General features: G+C 37.5%; 2 protein-coding genes across 3 annotated transcripts; one reads left to right on the top strand and one right to left on the bottom strand.

Annotated features, from left to right (window-relative positions):
• Positions 1–237: 237 nt before the first annotated feature.
• On the bottom strand, positions 238–6,178 carry haus8 (HAUS augmin like complex subunit 8). Its single transcript, XM_051881017.1, has 10 exons — positions 6,009–6,178; positions 5,389–5,450; positions 5,253–5,311; positions 4,977–5,115; positions 4,731–4,838; positions 4,566–4,657; positions 2,827–2,985; positions 2,604–2,745; positions 744–885; positions 238–582 (listed from the first exon to the last, which is right to left on the bottom strand). Exons 1-10 carry the CDS (start codon positions 6,071–6,073, stop codon positions 453–455), a joined length of 1,098 nt encoding a protein of 365 aa, XP_051736977.1. The 5' UTR covers positions 6,074–6,178; the 3' UTR covers positions 238–452.
• Positions 6,179–6,647: 469 nt separating this feature from the next.
• snx21 (sorting nexin family member 21) lies at positions 6,648–15,112 on the top strand. Of its 2 annotated transcripts, none has more exons than XM_051879437.1 (4): positions 6,648–6,814; positions 7,609–7,894; positions 9,538–9,695; positions 13,199–15,112. In XM_051879437.1, exons 2-4 carry the CDS (start codon positions 7,627–7,629, stop codon positions 13,961–13,963), a joined length of 1,191 nt encoding a protein of 396 aa, XP_051735397.1. In that variant the 5' UTR covers positions 6,648–6,814; positions 7,609–7,626; the 3' UTR covers positions 13,964–15,112. The 2 variants fall into 2 exon arrangements, with proteins under 2 accessions (XP_051735397.1, XP_051735398.1); XM_051879438.1 differs by having other exon boundaries at positions 6,672–6,814; positions 7,594–7,894.
• Positions 15,113–15,311: the final 199 nt, after the last annotated feature.

Below are 15,311 nucleotides of genomic sequence, written 5' to 3'. Positions count from 1 at the left end.
AAAAACAAAAAAGGTGAAAAGACTTATGAAACAGTCACTTTAATTTGGTTAAATGTTTAAATGTCATATATATTTTTCCTTTACTTATGTATATGCAGTTTTTTTTTATATATATATACCCTTTTTTCTATTTTCATATTTGTTGTGAGATGTATGTGTTTGTACTCATTTTTGTACATAATTGCATAAAAAAAAAATGGTATCAAGTATTTCTTGATAAACATATTCAACAGAATCTTATCTATTTCTCAAAAAAGCGTTTTATTTTGTAATACAAATATGAATCAGTATTGTACAATATACTGCATCACCAGTCCTATCAGTGAGAACGAATATGTGACAAATTCTTTAATCATTCTGCAGTAATATGAAACATATGAAATAAATATCTACAATTCATTGACATTCTTTAATTATTTTACTGTAAATAGATGACATTATCATAAAGCATGTCACGGCATGGAGGGGCAGAAGAGTGTCTGGGCTGTGCTCTGTCCCATCTGGCCTTCCTCCAGTGATTGCTGGACCAAAACATTCTCCCGGCTTACTAATGAAGACACCTCCAGAAGATCCGAACAAGTCCTACAAGAAAATATGAAACAGCAAATGGACATTCAAAATCAGTTTAACTAGCACAGATGAAATATCAAGTTTTATTTGAAATACGAGGTACGTTTCGGTACTATCGCCTTCACAATGTGCAAAGCAAAGTCTTTCATATATGGACACTGAATTGATCTTACCTTGTCAACTGCTGGCTGATTTCATTTCCTGTATTTTTCATCTCTCTAAGAGACTCTGTCACAGCCTCACAGTCAGTGGGAATGTCCTTTGTATAGTGTTGCAAGAGACACTCGCTCTGTTTTAGACATTTGACTGCTTCGTCTGTGTAAGACAAATATTTTTCAATAAATCTGGTTGGAATTACTCAAAAACACCAATTGCTTTGCCAATTGCTTATATTTAAATTGTAATATTTTACAATATATTGTTTTTACTGTATTTTTGATCAAATAAGTGCAGCCTTGGTGAACATAAGAAACTTCTTTCAAAAATATTCAAAAATCTTAAATATTCTAAAATTTGGACTGCCAGTGTATGCATGCATACCGATCATTCATAACATTATGACCACCTTCCTAATATTGTGTTGGTCCCCCTTTTGCTGCCAAAACAGCCCTGACCCGTCGAGGCATGGACTCCACTAGACCCCTGAATGTACTGTGGTATCTGGCACCAAGATGTTAGCAGCAGATCCTTTAAGTCCTGTAAGTTGTGAGGTGGCGCCTTCATGGATTAGACGTGTTTGTTGACCACATCCCACAGATGCTCGATTGGATTGAGATCTGGGGAATTTGGAAGCCAAGTCAACACCTCAAACTCATTGTTGTGCTCCTCAAACCATTCCTGATCCATTTTTTGCTTTGTGGCAGGGCACATTATCCTGCTGAAAGAGGCCACAGCAACCTTTTCCATGAAAGAATACCATTTCCATGAAAGGGTGTACATGGTCTGCAACAATGCTTAGGTAGTTGGTACGTGTCAGCAGCACATTGCCCAAAGCATCACACTGCCTCCGCCGGCTTGCCTTCTTCCCATAGTGCATCCTGGTGCCATGTGTTCCCCAGGAAAGCGAAGCACACGCACCCGGCCATCCACGTGATGTAAAAGAAAATGTGATTCATCAGACCAGGCCACCTTCTTCCATTGCTCCGTGGTCCAGTTCTGATGCTCACGTGCCCACTGTTGGCACTTTCGGCGGTGGACAGGGGTCAGCATGGGCACCCTGACTGGTCTGCAGCTATGCAGCCCCATATGCAACAAACTGCGATGCACTGTGTATTCTGACACCTTTCTATCAGAACCAGCATTAACTTCTTGAGCAATAAGAGCTACAGTAGCTCGTCTGTTGGATCGGACCAGAGCGGCCAGCCTTCGCTCCCCACGTGCATCAATGAGCCTTGGCCGCCCATGACCCTGTCGCCGGTTCACCGCTGTTCCTTCCTTGGATCACTTTTGATAGATACTGACCACTGCAGACCGGGAACCCCACAAGAGCTGCAGTTTTGGAGATGCTCTGACCCAGTTGTCTAGCCATCACAATTTGGTCCTTGTCAAACTCGCTATATCCTTACGCTTGCCCATTTTTCCTGCTTCTGGCACATCAACTTTGAGGACAAAATGTTCACTTGCTGCCTAATATATCCCACCCACTAACAGATGGAGATATATATACATACACATACATACATACATAAACACACACACACACACACACACATATACACATACAAATCGCAATATCAGTGTTAGATATTAAGATATTTACACTTTGTTTTTTTGTTTTTTTTCAGTTCAGATCAGTTCAGTACACTTTATTGTCCCCAAGAGGAAATCTGTCTTGGACTTGAGATGCATGCATACAGACTGACCCATTATTTCAATCCCTCAATAACACACAATGTCTTGTACTTAATGACTTTACGACCAACTATATAACACATTTAACAATGACATACCCAAATGTCACACAATATAAACTACAAACGTTAAAAATACATACAATGGCAAAAAAAAAAAAAAAAAGGTTAAGCAAATCTCACCTAAAAACTGCTCTGGGTCCTCTCCAATGTGCACATTCTTCACAGGAAGCTGGTGTCTCGTGGCATCAACGGCTGTGGCAAATGACTTGTACTCCTCTGCAAATGTCTTTGCTGCAGCAGCAACAGGAGTTAAAGCCTCAATCTGGATAAAAAAAGAGGGACTCAAATGTGAGATGTGTTAACATGAAGATTTAAGCAACAGAGTTAAATGTGTGAATATGACCTGTAAGTCCAGTAAACTGTTGAGCTGTTTCTGCTTTTCCAGCAGCAGATACTGTTGCTTCTTTTGGTTAACTTGTGCACACAACTGCTGCTCTTTCTCCATGACGGCCATAATGTTCCTCTCAAACTCCTCTCTCATTTTTCGGGTATTATGCTGAATCTAGACAGACAGACATAAAACATGGTGATGCTGCAATGTATATATTAAGAAATTTTTTTTTTTTTTTTTTTTACCTTGGATGGATGTAAACCTATAGTTGGAAACCTTCAAAACAAAATTAGGCTCATAATAGGGGCACTTTAAAGGGGACCTATAATGCCCCTTTTACAAGATGTAATATAAGTCTCTGGTGTCCCCAGAATGTGTTTGTGAAGTTTAAGCTCAAAATACCCCCTAGATCATTTATTATTGCTTGTCAAATTTGCCCCTATTTGGGTGTGAGCAAAAACACACCGTTTTTGTGTGTGTCCCTTTAAATGCAAATGAGCTGCTGCTCCCGACCCCCTTTCCAGAAGAGGGCGGAGCTTTAACAGCTCGTGCTTCGGTTGCTCAACAACAACAAAGCTGGAAAATCTCATGCAGCCAAAATGACGATTGTCAGTAACGGTGTTCAGCCTTACATTGTTCAAACCGGAGTCAGACACTGATGGAGAGACTGAGGAAGAAGTTACAACTTTTAGAGCAAGCAACTGGATGTTTATGAATGGTTAGTGGATAAATTTATGTAGTTGCTGTGAAGTTGATTCAACTCATCGACTAGCATGTGTCGTCATGTTAACCTTTTGTGCAAATCCAGTGTTGAATTGACCCTCACTTGTGAAGCAGTCCAGCGTAAAATGACAGCATGGTAACAACACTCTACTACAACAACTCTTGCTCTTCTCTAAAGCAGCCCAACATGGCCTCACCCCCTTTGTTGTGTGTTCTCGGGGGCAGGGTTTGTGTAAATTTTAAGGTTTGTGATGTCACCAACCTAGAAAGAAGCTCATTGTAGTCCCTAGTACCAGCCGTTTGTTGTAGACCTTAAAGGGGTGGTTCACTGTTTTTTTTTTCTAGGCTTGATTGTGTTTATGGGGCGCAGCTTTACATATCTTAATGCTTTTTTTTTTTTAAAACAACACCGTATTTTTCATATATTTTACCTTTATTCTACAACGCTGTTTCCCTTCTCCTAAAAATTCTCTGTTGAGTTTCCAGGTTCTATAAAGCCCCTCCCTCAGAGATGCGCAATGAACTGAGATTGGTTAGCTGGCCCTGTGTATCGTGATTCGCTGTCCAGAATACGTTGTCCGGAAACGCCATTACGGGCAAACGTTGCATGTGCTTCGGTCAAAGTCCAGTCTTTGCTTCGGTGGAAATGTAAATAATGTTGTTACACATTACACACTAACTAAAGTTAAAAAAGTGAAATCGCAATGAACCACCCCTTTAAAAAGCGATTTCTGTAAAAGAAAATATCTCCCTTTGCACTGAACTTTGAGCGTAACTTTGCAGATGTTTTTTATGCTCATCATAATCAAGGAACCCTTTAATCAAATACTGGCATATGAAATGTTTGTTATGTAAGGACGTAGATATGTGTATGATGATATATACAGTATGCCTATGTGTTGGACTAGAGCATATCTGAATGTGTAATGTGGTAGTGAAAGTGTTGCTATTTAAAAAAAAAAAAAAAAATCACAAGAAAAGCTAAGGGGCATTTTCAGTAACTATATTGAATCAATTTGACATCAGACCTTAGCAGTGAGGAAGGCCAGTATAAACGTCTCCATCGCCATGTCCCTTTCTTCATTCTCGGGGTCCACTGTGCTTGGCGGCGCAACTTTATCTGGAAAATTTCAACTTGTTGTTACACAAGCCGTTCTGGTTACAAAAATCATATTACTCCATGAGTACCACACCTTTAATGACGGACACATCAAAATCTGGACGTATGCAGTGGCCATCCAACACAGTCGACTGAAAGACATTTCCTGCCAAATGTGAGGATTCCAGAACACTGGAGACCACTGTGGGAAAACATCACATTCATCAGTCATCAAGTAACTTATCTAATAAAATAAACGTTGTACAGCAACACAGAGACCCTATAGATGCAGATGGTGAATATTTAATCTGACATATCTACAGATTAACCCAACACTCACAGGTGGAGTCATTGTCTGCCAGACAGCTCATCGTACGTCTCGACAGGACGCCGTCCCTCGGTTTTCGCGTGCCGCCTACTCTGGGAGAGGATGGCCTGGTTGGTCTGGGTGCCAGAGGCAATTGCTGCTGTACACTGCTCTACAGAACACACCATATAAAAGAATCAGTCCTGATATTGCCATGAAATGACAGAGAAAACAGACACAGCAACACAGATGTCGGGAGATAACATTAGAATGGAAACAGCTTATTTCTATCATTTTGCAGTTAGTTACCTTTGCAGGAGCCTTTGTTTCAGTTTGCATGTACCTAGACTTCACAATTGTGCCCGACGCTAAAAATCAAGATCAGATGAAACTGTCAGTACTATAACAGTAATGAGTTATAAGAAGTTGTAAGTCATGCTCTTACTTTTGGTTTTCCTCCTTGCACCACTGTTATTCCCACTGCTGACTTCATTCTCAGTGGATAAACTGAAAAACAGAGGCTGTCTGAATATCTGCATTAATGAAATTTACTTAAATAAGAGTATATTGTAATATTAGTGTCACTAGTCTAAATGGACTTTGACCCACACTTCAGCTTATGTAGCAAAAACCGATATTCCATGTCTTTTAGTAGTTATTAGACCTTATCAACTTATTTAATAGTAATAACATAATCTTATCAAGTCCTTTTCTGCGTAAGTTAGTTTTTTTCATCATGTTTAGGTTTTCAATCAAGTCAAGTGGGTTTATTCATTGTCATTTTCGAAATACAGTGTCTGTTGGGCACACTGAGAAAATATTTGAACATATACTTGCATAAACAAATTTTAAATATATATTATATTATATTATGTCATTTATATTATCTTAAATATTTAACTTTACAAGATCAACACTGGCACAGTGTTTTCACAAGAGTAAGTGTAAAAGATGACACTTAAAAGAAAACAAATAATGCAAAAGCAAGTTATTAGTGTGTACATTACAACAAGTTATATATAAATAATGAACTTAATGAATTAAAACTAAAATATAAAATCTTACTTTTTGGAGTCACTTGAAGCTGTTTTCTCAACTTTACGTATATTCAACGGCTTTTTAGATGCCATTATGTTATACGACTCGAGTCGGAATCAGATCGAACACTGTTATGAAAATTTTGTAACCCGCCATTCAATGATTGTCTTCCTCTGTGCTTGAAGCGCTAACATGTGTTGCGTTCAGCGCCACCTATCAACCTGGAGTGCCATTGAAAGACACAGTAATTCCAGGCAGTCTGGCGAATAGTTTCACAATTTTCCTGTACATTGCAAAATGCTGCAATGATTATTTTTGTCATTGTAATGAATCACTTATGAGTAATTAACTTCCTTAATTTTAAATACTTCTTGTAATAAAAAAAAATCCATGATAGTTTTGACGTAATGAATATGTAGCTTTAATATATAGATAATAGAATCATATTTTCTTATACTCTAAATGCAGTGTTGCATGTTGTATGTATGGCGGTTAAATTAAAAACAGTTATTGCTGCAACTAGAAACGATTCACATGTTATGATATACGAAATGATTCAGAATAAAAAGTTGAACACAAATGCACCAAGCAAAAATGCACAAAACTGTACATAAATGTATTATGAAATACATATTTAAGAAGGCATATAAAACGTTTTCTCCTGTTTTGTGGCTGTCAATCAGCTTGTCAAGCGTGTGTCCGCCCTCTTCTAATGCTCAGTGAACAACTCCCATCCATGTTTACACCGCTCCTTCTCTTTATTTGCACATGGAAATGATTTATCCAACACCATGAAGAGCTGATCAAATGTAGTTTAGAGGTCTGTAACTCGGGTAAGTTCAAATATTCGTGTGTTTTATATGTTTGTTCATCATTTTGGAGTTGAAACGTTAGATTAGCCATAGTTAGCAGGAAAAGTTAACCTCAAACTTTGTGTCTGGTAACTTTTAGTGCTGCTTATCAGAGAGTTGATGGATTTAAGAAATAACTTTGCTTAATTATTGTCAAATTTCTTCATATTATAAATTGTGGAAGTTCTGCTGATTAAGCGCTTTGTTATTAGCACGTAAGTTAGCAAGCTAAGAGTGATTTACATTCTGCAGTCGTTCCCACTTTCCTGGAGGTTTTCAAAAAGTTTTCCATGTGTTAAGATGAAACGTGATGAATGTAATTTGGTTATGGGAATTATTAGGAAAACTTTAAATATGAGCCCGAAACTTGCTGTATACTCATGAGTGTTTATGAAACTTTTTGTGTTCACATGTGAAGAAACCTACTGTATCTATCTAAAGATACATAATTATGACATCTGTTTTTACTCCAATTTCTTCTATGGAAATTACAGAAATTCAATGCTGTTGTGAGGCTCTTTTCACCAAACCACCAATAAATAATAAATATTTATGTGACAGATCAGTTTCCCTGAAGGTTTGCTCTCTCGTTTCACGGCTCAATGAAAGTTCATGAGAGGTTTGAAGTTTCAGTGTTTCCATTACTGACTTAGTCAGTAGGCTTGTTTGACAGACACATTTCATAGTCAATAGTTTTACAGGACAGTAAAGCATCTGCCATAAGTAATGTCATGATTTGAATGCATATTACTTCTCAAAAGTCTTGTGCTCTCCAGGGTTGGAGCAAAGCTGGGATGGCCTCTAAACTATTCGACAGACTTCGTCGTTCATTATTCAAAGAAGGGGAGCTTCCTTCCGAGGCAGACGGCCATGGAACGGATGACTTTCCAGAAAGTTCTGAACTTGAGGATGATACAGACTGCGTGTCGGCCAGGCTCGGAGGGACCCTGTGCTTCGAGGGTGATGGGGTCCTGGACTCTGAGGATCCCGGCGACGCATCAGGGCCAGACAGTGACTCTGACTTTTTTGGAGAGTCCATAGATAATGCATGTAGCAGCACAGGTAGTCACCAATAATACATGTATTTTAAAAAGCTAAAATTGTTGAATATGGTAGTATAAAGGACAATATATATGCTTTATAGATGAGTAGAACAGCAAAAAAATGTGTTTGGTGAATTGAAGTCCAAGCTACATATGCAGAAGGAATAGTTTATCCAAAAATGAAAATACAGACATTTACTCATCCTCATCTTGTTCCAAAACTTACACTACTATTCAAAAGTTTGGGGTCAGTAAGATTTTTAAAATGTTTTTGAAAGAAGTCTCTTTTGCTCGCCAAGGCTGCATTTATTTGATCAAAAAATATAGTAAAACGGTACTACTGTGAAGTGAACTGTGGAAACTATGGAAGCTTGTTTCAACCATGGAATAAAAAATGTAAAAGATAATTGCGACTTTTTATCTCACAATACTGACTTTTTTTCTGGCAATTCTGGCAGTTATAAAGTCCAATTCTGAGGAAAAAAAGTCAGCTCACAATTCTGACATTTTCTTACAATTCTGACTTTATAACTCACAATTACAAGTTTATATCACGCAATTCGACTTTATAACTCACAATTGTGAGATTATATCTCACGTTTCTGACTTTATAACTCACAATTGTGAGTTTATATAAAAAAGTCAGAGAAAAAAGTAAGAATTGTGAGATAAAAAGTCTCAGTTATCTGATTTATTTTTATTCTGTGGCAGAAATAAGCTTCCATAGAAAACAGTTACATTTATGTTGCAGATAAATTTTTTTCAGGATACTTTGATAAATAGAAAGTTCAAAAAGAACAGTATTTATTTGAAATAGAAACCTTTTTGTAACATTGTAAATGTCTTTACAGACATTTAAATTTAATGCATCCTTGCTAAAAAAAAATAATAATAATTTCTTTAAAAAAAAAAATCTTACTGATCCCAAACTTTTAAACAGTGTATGTTGTTAATTATTGAGCAGAGCTGTCAAACTTCAAAAAGGACAAAAACACCATAAAGGTAGCCCATACGCCCATATTATATTCCATATTGCCTATTTTATGAAGTCATATGATAACTTGGTGTGTGGAACTCAAATTTAGGCCAGCATTCACTGAAAATCATTTCAGCTCTTGCAGTTCTCTAATCACATTCTTTATTCTGCATATTTATGTTGCCAAATGAATTGGACACATGAAAACCAGTAGCTTTTTGGTGACTGATAACTACGAATGAGATTTCAGAGCTACAGTTGCTTGGAACCTCATTAGTGATAATCAAGTTTCTGTTCACAAAGCTATCGCATGACTTCAGAAGACTTATTTTTACATTTATTTATTTAGCAGATGCTTCCAAAGCAACTTACAATTGAAAGACTTGTGTTATAGCTCAGAAGTTGAATGAAGCACTTTTATGTTGTATTATTTTTGGAGCCTGACATCTGTCATCACTATTAACTGCTATTGTATGGAAACAGACTTTGCATGGGGGGAAAAAAGCCTTCTTTTAAAAACAGCATACAGTTTAGAATGAGCTCTTCCTTTAAGCTTAAACATGATATATGCTCTTTGTGAATTTACAATAATCTTTTGTAGGCAGATTTCACTTCTTCTTTTTGGTTCACTTTTAGTTTGATAGTTCACAGTTGAAGTTAATTTTGTCTTTGGTTTTGGTTTATAGATACCAGCCCAATAGGTCCTTCCCCCAAAACCTCAAACATGATCACCAGACAACTACAAGAAAACTGGCGAAGCTCAAGAACTCGATGCATTCCTGAAAAACTCATTTTTGAGGTGACTGATGCCAGTGTTGTCCATGAGACAAATTCTAAGTATGTGGTAAGTACACAAGACACAACTGTGAACCATTTTAGTCTCTTTTTAAGCAACTTCAAAACTTTACTAAAACACATTACATATATAAACAAACATTCAAAACAGCATTTTATATTTGGGCCAATGACAAATAAGATCGTCCAAATAAAAGTCATTTTTAAATGACGTTTCTTTTCTTAAAGTGCCCCTGTTATGCTTTTTCAGGTATTATCTTTCATGTAGTGTGTAATATAGCTGTTATAGTTATTGTCTCCTAAAAGAAAGAATCAATTCTGAACTGCCTGAAACAAGACTTTATTCATGTCAGTCTTGCTTCCTGCTCAAACCTTCGTAGGTTTGTAACAAATTTGCATAATGCCAGCCTATGGTTTTTATTGGAACAACGAACAATGTCTACTTTGACCATCGTTATTGTTCGCATCTCTGTGTATCAAGTGCTGAAGATGATCCAGAAGTGAAATTCAGATATGGTAGATATGTTTCGTTTCTGACACGCGCTGTAAGAGGTAAACAGACTGGGTTATCTGACCAATCAGAGCAGAGTAGACCGATCACAACAGACTTGGCCATCTGACCAATCAGAGCAGAATAGACCAGTCACAACAGACTGGGTCATGTGACCAAGTAGAGTAGAGTAGAGTAGACCAATCACAACAGACTGGGCTATCTGACCAATCAGTGCAGAGTAGACCCATCACAACAGACTTGGCCATCTGTCAGATGTATTAAATTTGTACTGTACTTTAGTATTGGAAAAGTATTATTTGTGTTTCTTTTCAAGTTCCTCAATAGAAGGTTCCTCAGAATAAAAGGGGTCTTCGATGTGATTTTCTTTTAAAGCACTACACAGCATTGACAACAACAAATACCTACAACTCATTTTATGCACCTGCCTGGTCATATAAAACATGATCTATAGCATTTCACTAGATGCACATTACTGTGTTAAAGCATAATCTGTTTTAAAGCAATGTATAGAGTGTATTTTATATTCTTTTAGTATTGATTCAGGTGGATTCAAACCCCTGCAGACAGTCGGTCAGAACTTTATAATGACATCTAATTTGAAGAATTCACCCAGACTCCAGAATCTCATTAAAGCGTTTACTGAAGGCAAAGTTGTGGTTCTGGAACAAATACAAAAATAATCTTACACGAGTAATTATTTAAGTAAGCCTTTACAAAACAATTATCATGCAATAAAAATCTTTATAAGTATAAAATTTAACTACAAATTAAGGCAGTTTAACACTATGTCTGTGTAAATCATTAGAGCAGTCATTCTATGACTGGCCACAAGATGGCACCATTACCATACTAGACGCACATGTATATGGTATGGTAAACAGGAAGTTATTACTCATGAAATAACTTGTTAAAACATTAACATCTGTTCAGTGTCATTGTTACTGTTCGTATCTCTGTGTATCAAGTGCTGAGGAAGATCCGGAGCTGAAATTCAGATATGGATTCAGTAATGTGTGTTTCATTTCCGACACGCGCTGTGACCAATCAGAGCAGAGTAGACCATTCATAACAGACTGGGCCATCTGACCAATCACAGCAGAGTAGATCAAAAACACCAGGGGCACGTTCAAGCTCAAACTGGTGCACAACGTTTTGCTACGGTTTCCGGGTTGAACGACATGTTTCCTGGAAACGTTGTACAACGGGGTTTGAGATACGTTTTCTCTTGTTTGGTGGGTGTGTCAAAAATGTCGACCCAATCAGCAGCAACATGTATATAAACCACGCGGTATTAAAGAGACAGCTCGCACAATGGGTCCAAGTAAAGTCGTTTACAAATGTGTCCGCTGCAGCTCGGTATACGCAACAATTGAAGATGTTAGAAGACATGTTTGTCGTAAGTTTTATAGTAAAAATATAGCATATCAATTCTTCAAAAAGAACACAAAGAATGGCCTTCTCCGCTGCCATAGTTGCAACTCTTGTGTCATCAGAACAGGGTGTTCAACGCACCACCGTTTCCATTTGAAAAATGTTTTGCAATGTTTTGTCGGGGCTGAACACAGCCCAGACTGGGTCATCTGACCAATCAGAGCAGAGTAGACCAATCACAACAGACTGAGCCATCTGACCAATCAGAGCAGAATAGAACAATCGCAACAAACTGGGACGTCTGACTAGGGCTGGGCGATTTTTCCGATTTTTTTCGATTAATTCGAATTTAATGTTTTGCCTAGATTTTATTAATTTTTTTTAATCGAGAAATCGCGATTTTGAAAAAAAATGTTAGCAAGCGTTAAAATTAGGCATGTTGACAATACAGCAATGATAACCGTGTTAGGAGAAGAAAATGATCCGACCACATGATGGCGCCGGCGCGCCTGATTAACCGCTCTCATGTGACGCTCTATGAACGTAGAACACAGAAATGCGTTATTGCGTTATGAAAATGAGACGCAGGCAGTGGAATGTGGAAAAAAAAAAGGCAAAGTTATTAAACGTGAGTTCAACTTTTTTTAAATTGACTACCGTGTTTTTAGAATGCCGTTTCATGGGTGAGACGCTGCAAAAGACGTGAGACATGAGTGCAACAGCCAAACATATCCGCCAAAAATAAAAACAATAGGACAAATAGCGCAATGGAATGCAAAAACCTGTAAGGACCACTACTATATGTTTGATATTTCATGTTTACATGATGGTGACAGGCAGAAAGCTGCTGTTGTTTTCTGTTTTTACAAAGCATTTGCTGTTAATAATAGCCTATTACTGGTGTTATTTATTGCTCTTTTGGAAATATTTAGCATTTTTCTTATATTATTTCTGAGTATATAGGATGTGTTTAACATAAGTTTGTAATGTGTTTTACAACATTTACAATTCATATTTCAGGCATATTTTCTGCAAAGATATTTAACAAATTGTTTTACATTTACACCATGTTGATCACTTCATGTGTGGTGCACTTGGAGTGGAACTTTTTTTTTTTAACCAGATTGTTATTAAAGAGAATGTTACTTAAATCATATTGTAGTTAAGTTTTTAAGTTGAGTAGTTAAACAGTAGGCTAAAAAAAAAAAAATCGAAATCGTGAATCGGTCTATCGTTCTGAAAAAATCGAGATTTTATTTTTTTGCCGTATCGCCCAGCCCTACGTCTTACCAATCAGAGCAGAGTAGACCAATCACAACAGACTGAGCCATCTGACCAATCAGAGCAGAGTAGGCTCCCAGAAAGGAGGGGCTTAGAGAGACCAAATCCTTTATCAAACCGTTTCAGACACTGTGAGAAAAGAGGTGATGCTGCAATGTATATTATGTAAGAATTAAAGTGTTTTTTGACCTTGGATGCATTTAAACCTGTTAGGAAAACAAAAAAACAAAAAAAATTAGGAACCTTAAAACAGCATAATAGGGGCAAATGGGACAAAAATTAGCGTCATTTCATGGACCCATTGAAAAGTGTAGTTTTTTTTTTTTTTTTTTGCTGGCTTTGTTTTTCTGGTTTCACATAAAGTCAAATATACTTTTTCTCATCAGCTATACACGATTCATGTCATCCATTCTGGCACGTTTGACAAAACTCCCGCTGTCATCACGCGGCGCTACACTGACTTCGAACGGCTACACAGCCGCTTGCGACGGCGTCACGGAGACGAGATGGATGGTGTGTACTTCCCTCGCAAGAAGCTGCGCAAAAACTTCGCCGCCGAGACCATTGCCAAGCGCAGCCGGGCATTCGAGCAGTACCTGACCCACCTTCACTCCCTACCTGAACTGCGGACCACACCTACGTTCCTTGAGTTCTTCTACCTGGGTGATCTGCGTGCTGGCCAGATGCTGATGCGAGTGGGCCGTCACCAAGACGCCCTGGGGTCTCTTCTCAACACTCTAAGACTCCAGGAGAAGTTAGGATGCCATCAGATCCTGCAGCTCAACCAGCTTCAGAGGGCTCATTGGTTCTTCACGCTCTCCGCTTTGGTCACCTGCTTCCAAGAACTAGACCAACTCAGTGAGGCTCAGGAACACTGCGACCGAGCCCTGCAGGATCTAGCGCCTTCCCAGGAAGCTTTGCAGCAGCACCAGTTGCACCCTCTGCTCATCCCCCTCCTGCAATCCAATGTCAGGCTGTCCTGGAAGATCTCGAAGGACAAGAGGCGCTGGGAAGCTCTTCTCCAGGAGATCCAGGAGCTGGGGATTGATATAGGGAACCAGCCCAACCTAAAGGAGTGTCTCATTAAAGAGAGCATCGAGGACAGCGAGGGGTCGGTCAGAGCTAAGGGTAAAAGTGAAGATGTCCCATAAGCATTCAGGGTTCTTTTTTTAATATGAATATGAGGGATGTTTCTGAGAGCACTATGTAAGATTAGGTTACTAAGGAAACCTGTGGAAATAATGCTAACTCTACACTTTAAAACACATGCATTTCATGGGCACATTTCAATAGTTTTTAATATAGCCTTATTCTTTAGTTGGTAACACTTTACAATGAGACTCAGTTTGTTAACATTACTTAATGTATTAAGTATTATGAACTAACTACAAATCGGGTTTTGGTGTGACTCCATTTATTTTCAGCCGTCATGAATTTCACAGAGATTTTTCTTACTCTTTAGTAGGCTTGAATCAACCAGCCTTCATTTCAGCACACATTATTTTAAATAGACATGGGAAAGTATTAAGCGATGCTGTCGACTCTTGTGTTGTTTACATTCAGCTGCCTTGGACTGGTTTGCCTTTTCAGTGAAGGATAAAGTATTCTTAAATTCTTATATTAAAGGGAATTTCCACTTTTGGTGTAAATTATAAATGAAATTGTCAGATACTGCTACAACAGAAGCCTTCAAATAGTAATGTTATGTCTTTATGATGCTGTAAAGTACAGTTTTAAATATATATTTTGTTACTGAGCTCAGAGTGATTTTAAATAACTTGTGCACAAACGTCAATCTGTTCATTTCAGCAGTGCAAAATAACACTACACATTTTAACTCAAATGATGCCTTTATATTTCATATAGAGCATTTTTATTGAATGATTTTGAATATATTTAGAAAACAATATCATTCCACCAGTACTATATAGTTATTAATGTCAAAAATTAAAGTTTTAATGTCTGAGCCCAAACTTTTTTGTAAAATCGTGCAGATTGTTTTACAGATTGTTGTCCCTTGCACACAAATTCATTATACTGGTTACTTACTAAATTTGAATTTGAATATATTTATTTATGTATTTATTTATTATTGTTGGGTATAGTTGAATCATTAACGTAATATACTCTGCAAAACTTGTGATTTCCAAGTTTTCTCAAATTGTCCCATTTTTTTAAAAGTGCATTTTGGCTACAATAAATGCTTGCTGGTTTTTATTCAAATTTTGTATTTCAAATGATTTTATGTTCAAGGAAATCCCAAGTCAATTCATAGTATATCAATAAACATATTTACACAACTTTCAGATGTATTAAATGTGCACTGCACTTTGGTAATGGAAAGGTATTATTTGTGTCTCTTTTCAAGTTCCTCAATAGAAGGTTCCTCAGAATAAAAGGCTCTTCAGTGTGTTCTTCTTTTAAAGCACTATACAGCATTGACAACAACAAATACCTACAGCTCATTTTTATACACCTGCCATCTAGTGGTCATATAAA

Source organism: Ctenopharyngodon idella, chromosome 22 (assembly GCF_019924925.1).
Source record: "Ctenopharyngodon idella isolate HZGC_01 chromosome 22, HZGC01, whole genome shotgun sequence".
Classification (NCBI taxonomy): Eukaryota; Metazoa; Chordata; class Actinopteri; order Cypriniformes; family Xenocyprididae; genus Ctenopharyngodon; species Ctenopharyngodon idella.
The sequence above is the reverse complement of the archived record's forward strand: the minus strand, read 5'-3'. Positions and strand labels throughout refer to the sequence as shown.

What these genes read in the sequence shown, in the direction of transcription:
- haus8 (XM_051881017.1), bottom strand. Translation starts at nt 6,073, where the DNA reads ATGGCATCTAAAAAGCCGTTGAATATACGTAAAGTTGAGAAAACAGCT. An exon ending in TGCAAGGAGGAAAACCAAAA is followed by an intron (nt 5,312 to 5,388) that starts GTAAGAGCATGA and finishes CTTGATTTTTAG; the next exon opens with CGTCGGGCACAATTGTGAAG. An exon ending in TGATGTGTCCGTCATTAAAG is followed by an intron (nt 4,658 to 4,730) that starts GTGTGGTACTCA and finishes GAAATTTTCCAG; the next exon opens with ATAAAGTTGCGCCGCCAAGC.
- snx21 (XM_051879437.1), top strand. Translation starts at nt 7,627, where the DNA reads ATGGCCTCTAAACTATTCGACAGACTTCGTCGTTCATTATTCAAAGAA. An exon ending in TAATGCATGTAGCAGCACAG is followed by an intron (nt 7,895 to 9,537) that starts GTAGTCACCAAT and finishes TTTGGTTTATAG; the next exon opens with ATACCAGCCCAATAGGTCCT. An exon ending in AGACAAATTCTAAGTATGTG is followed by an intron (nt 9,696 to 13,198) that starts GTAAGTACACAA and finishes TTTTCTCATCAG; the next exon opens with CTATACACGATTCATGTCAT.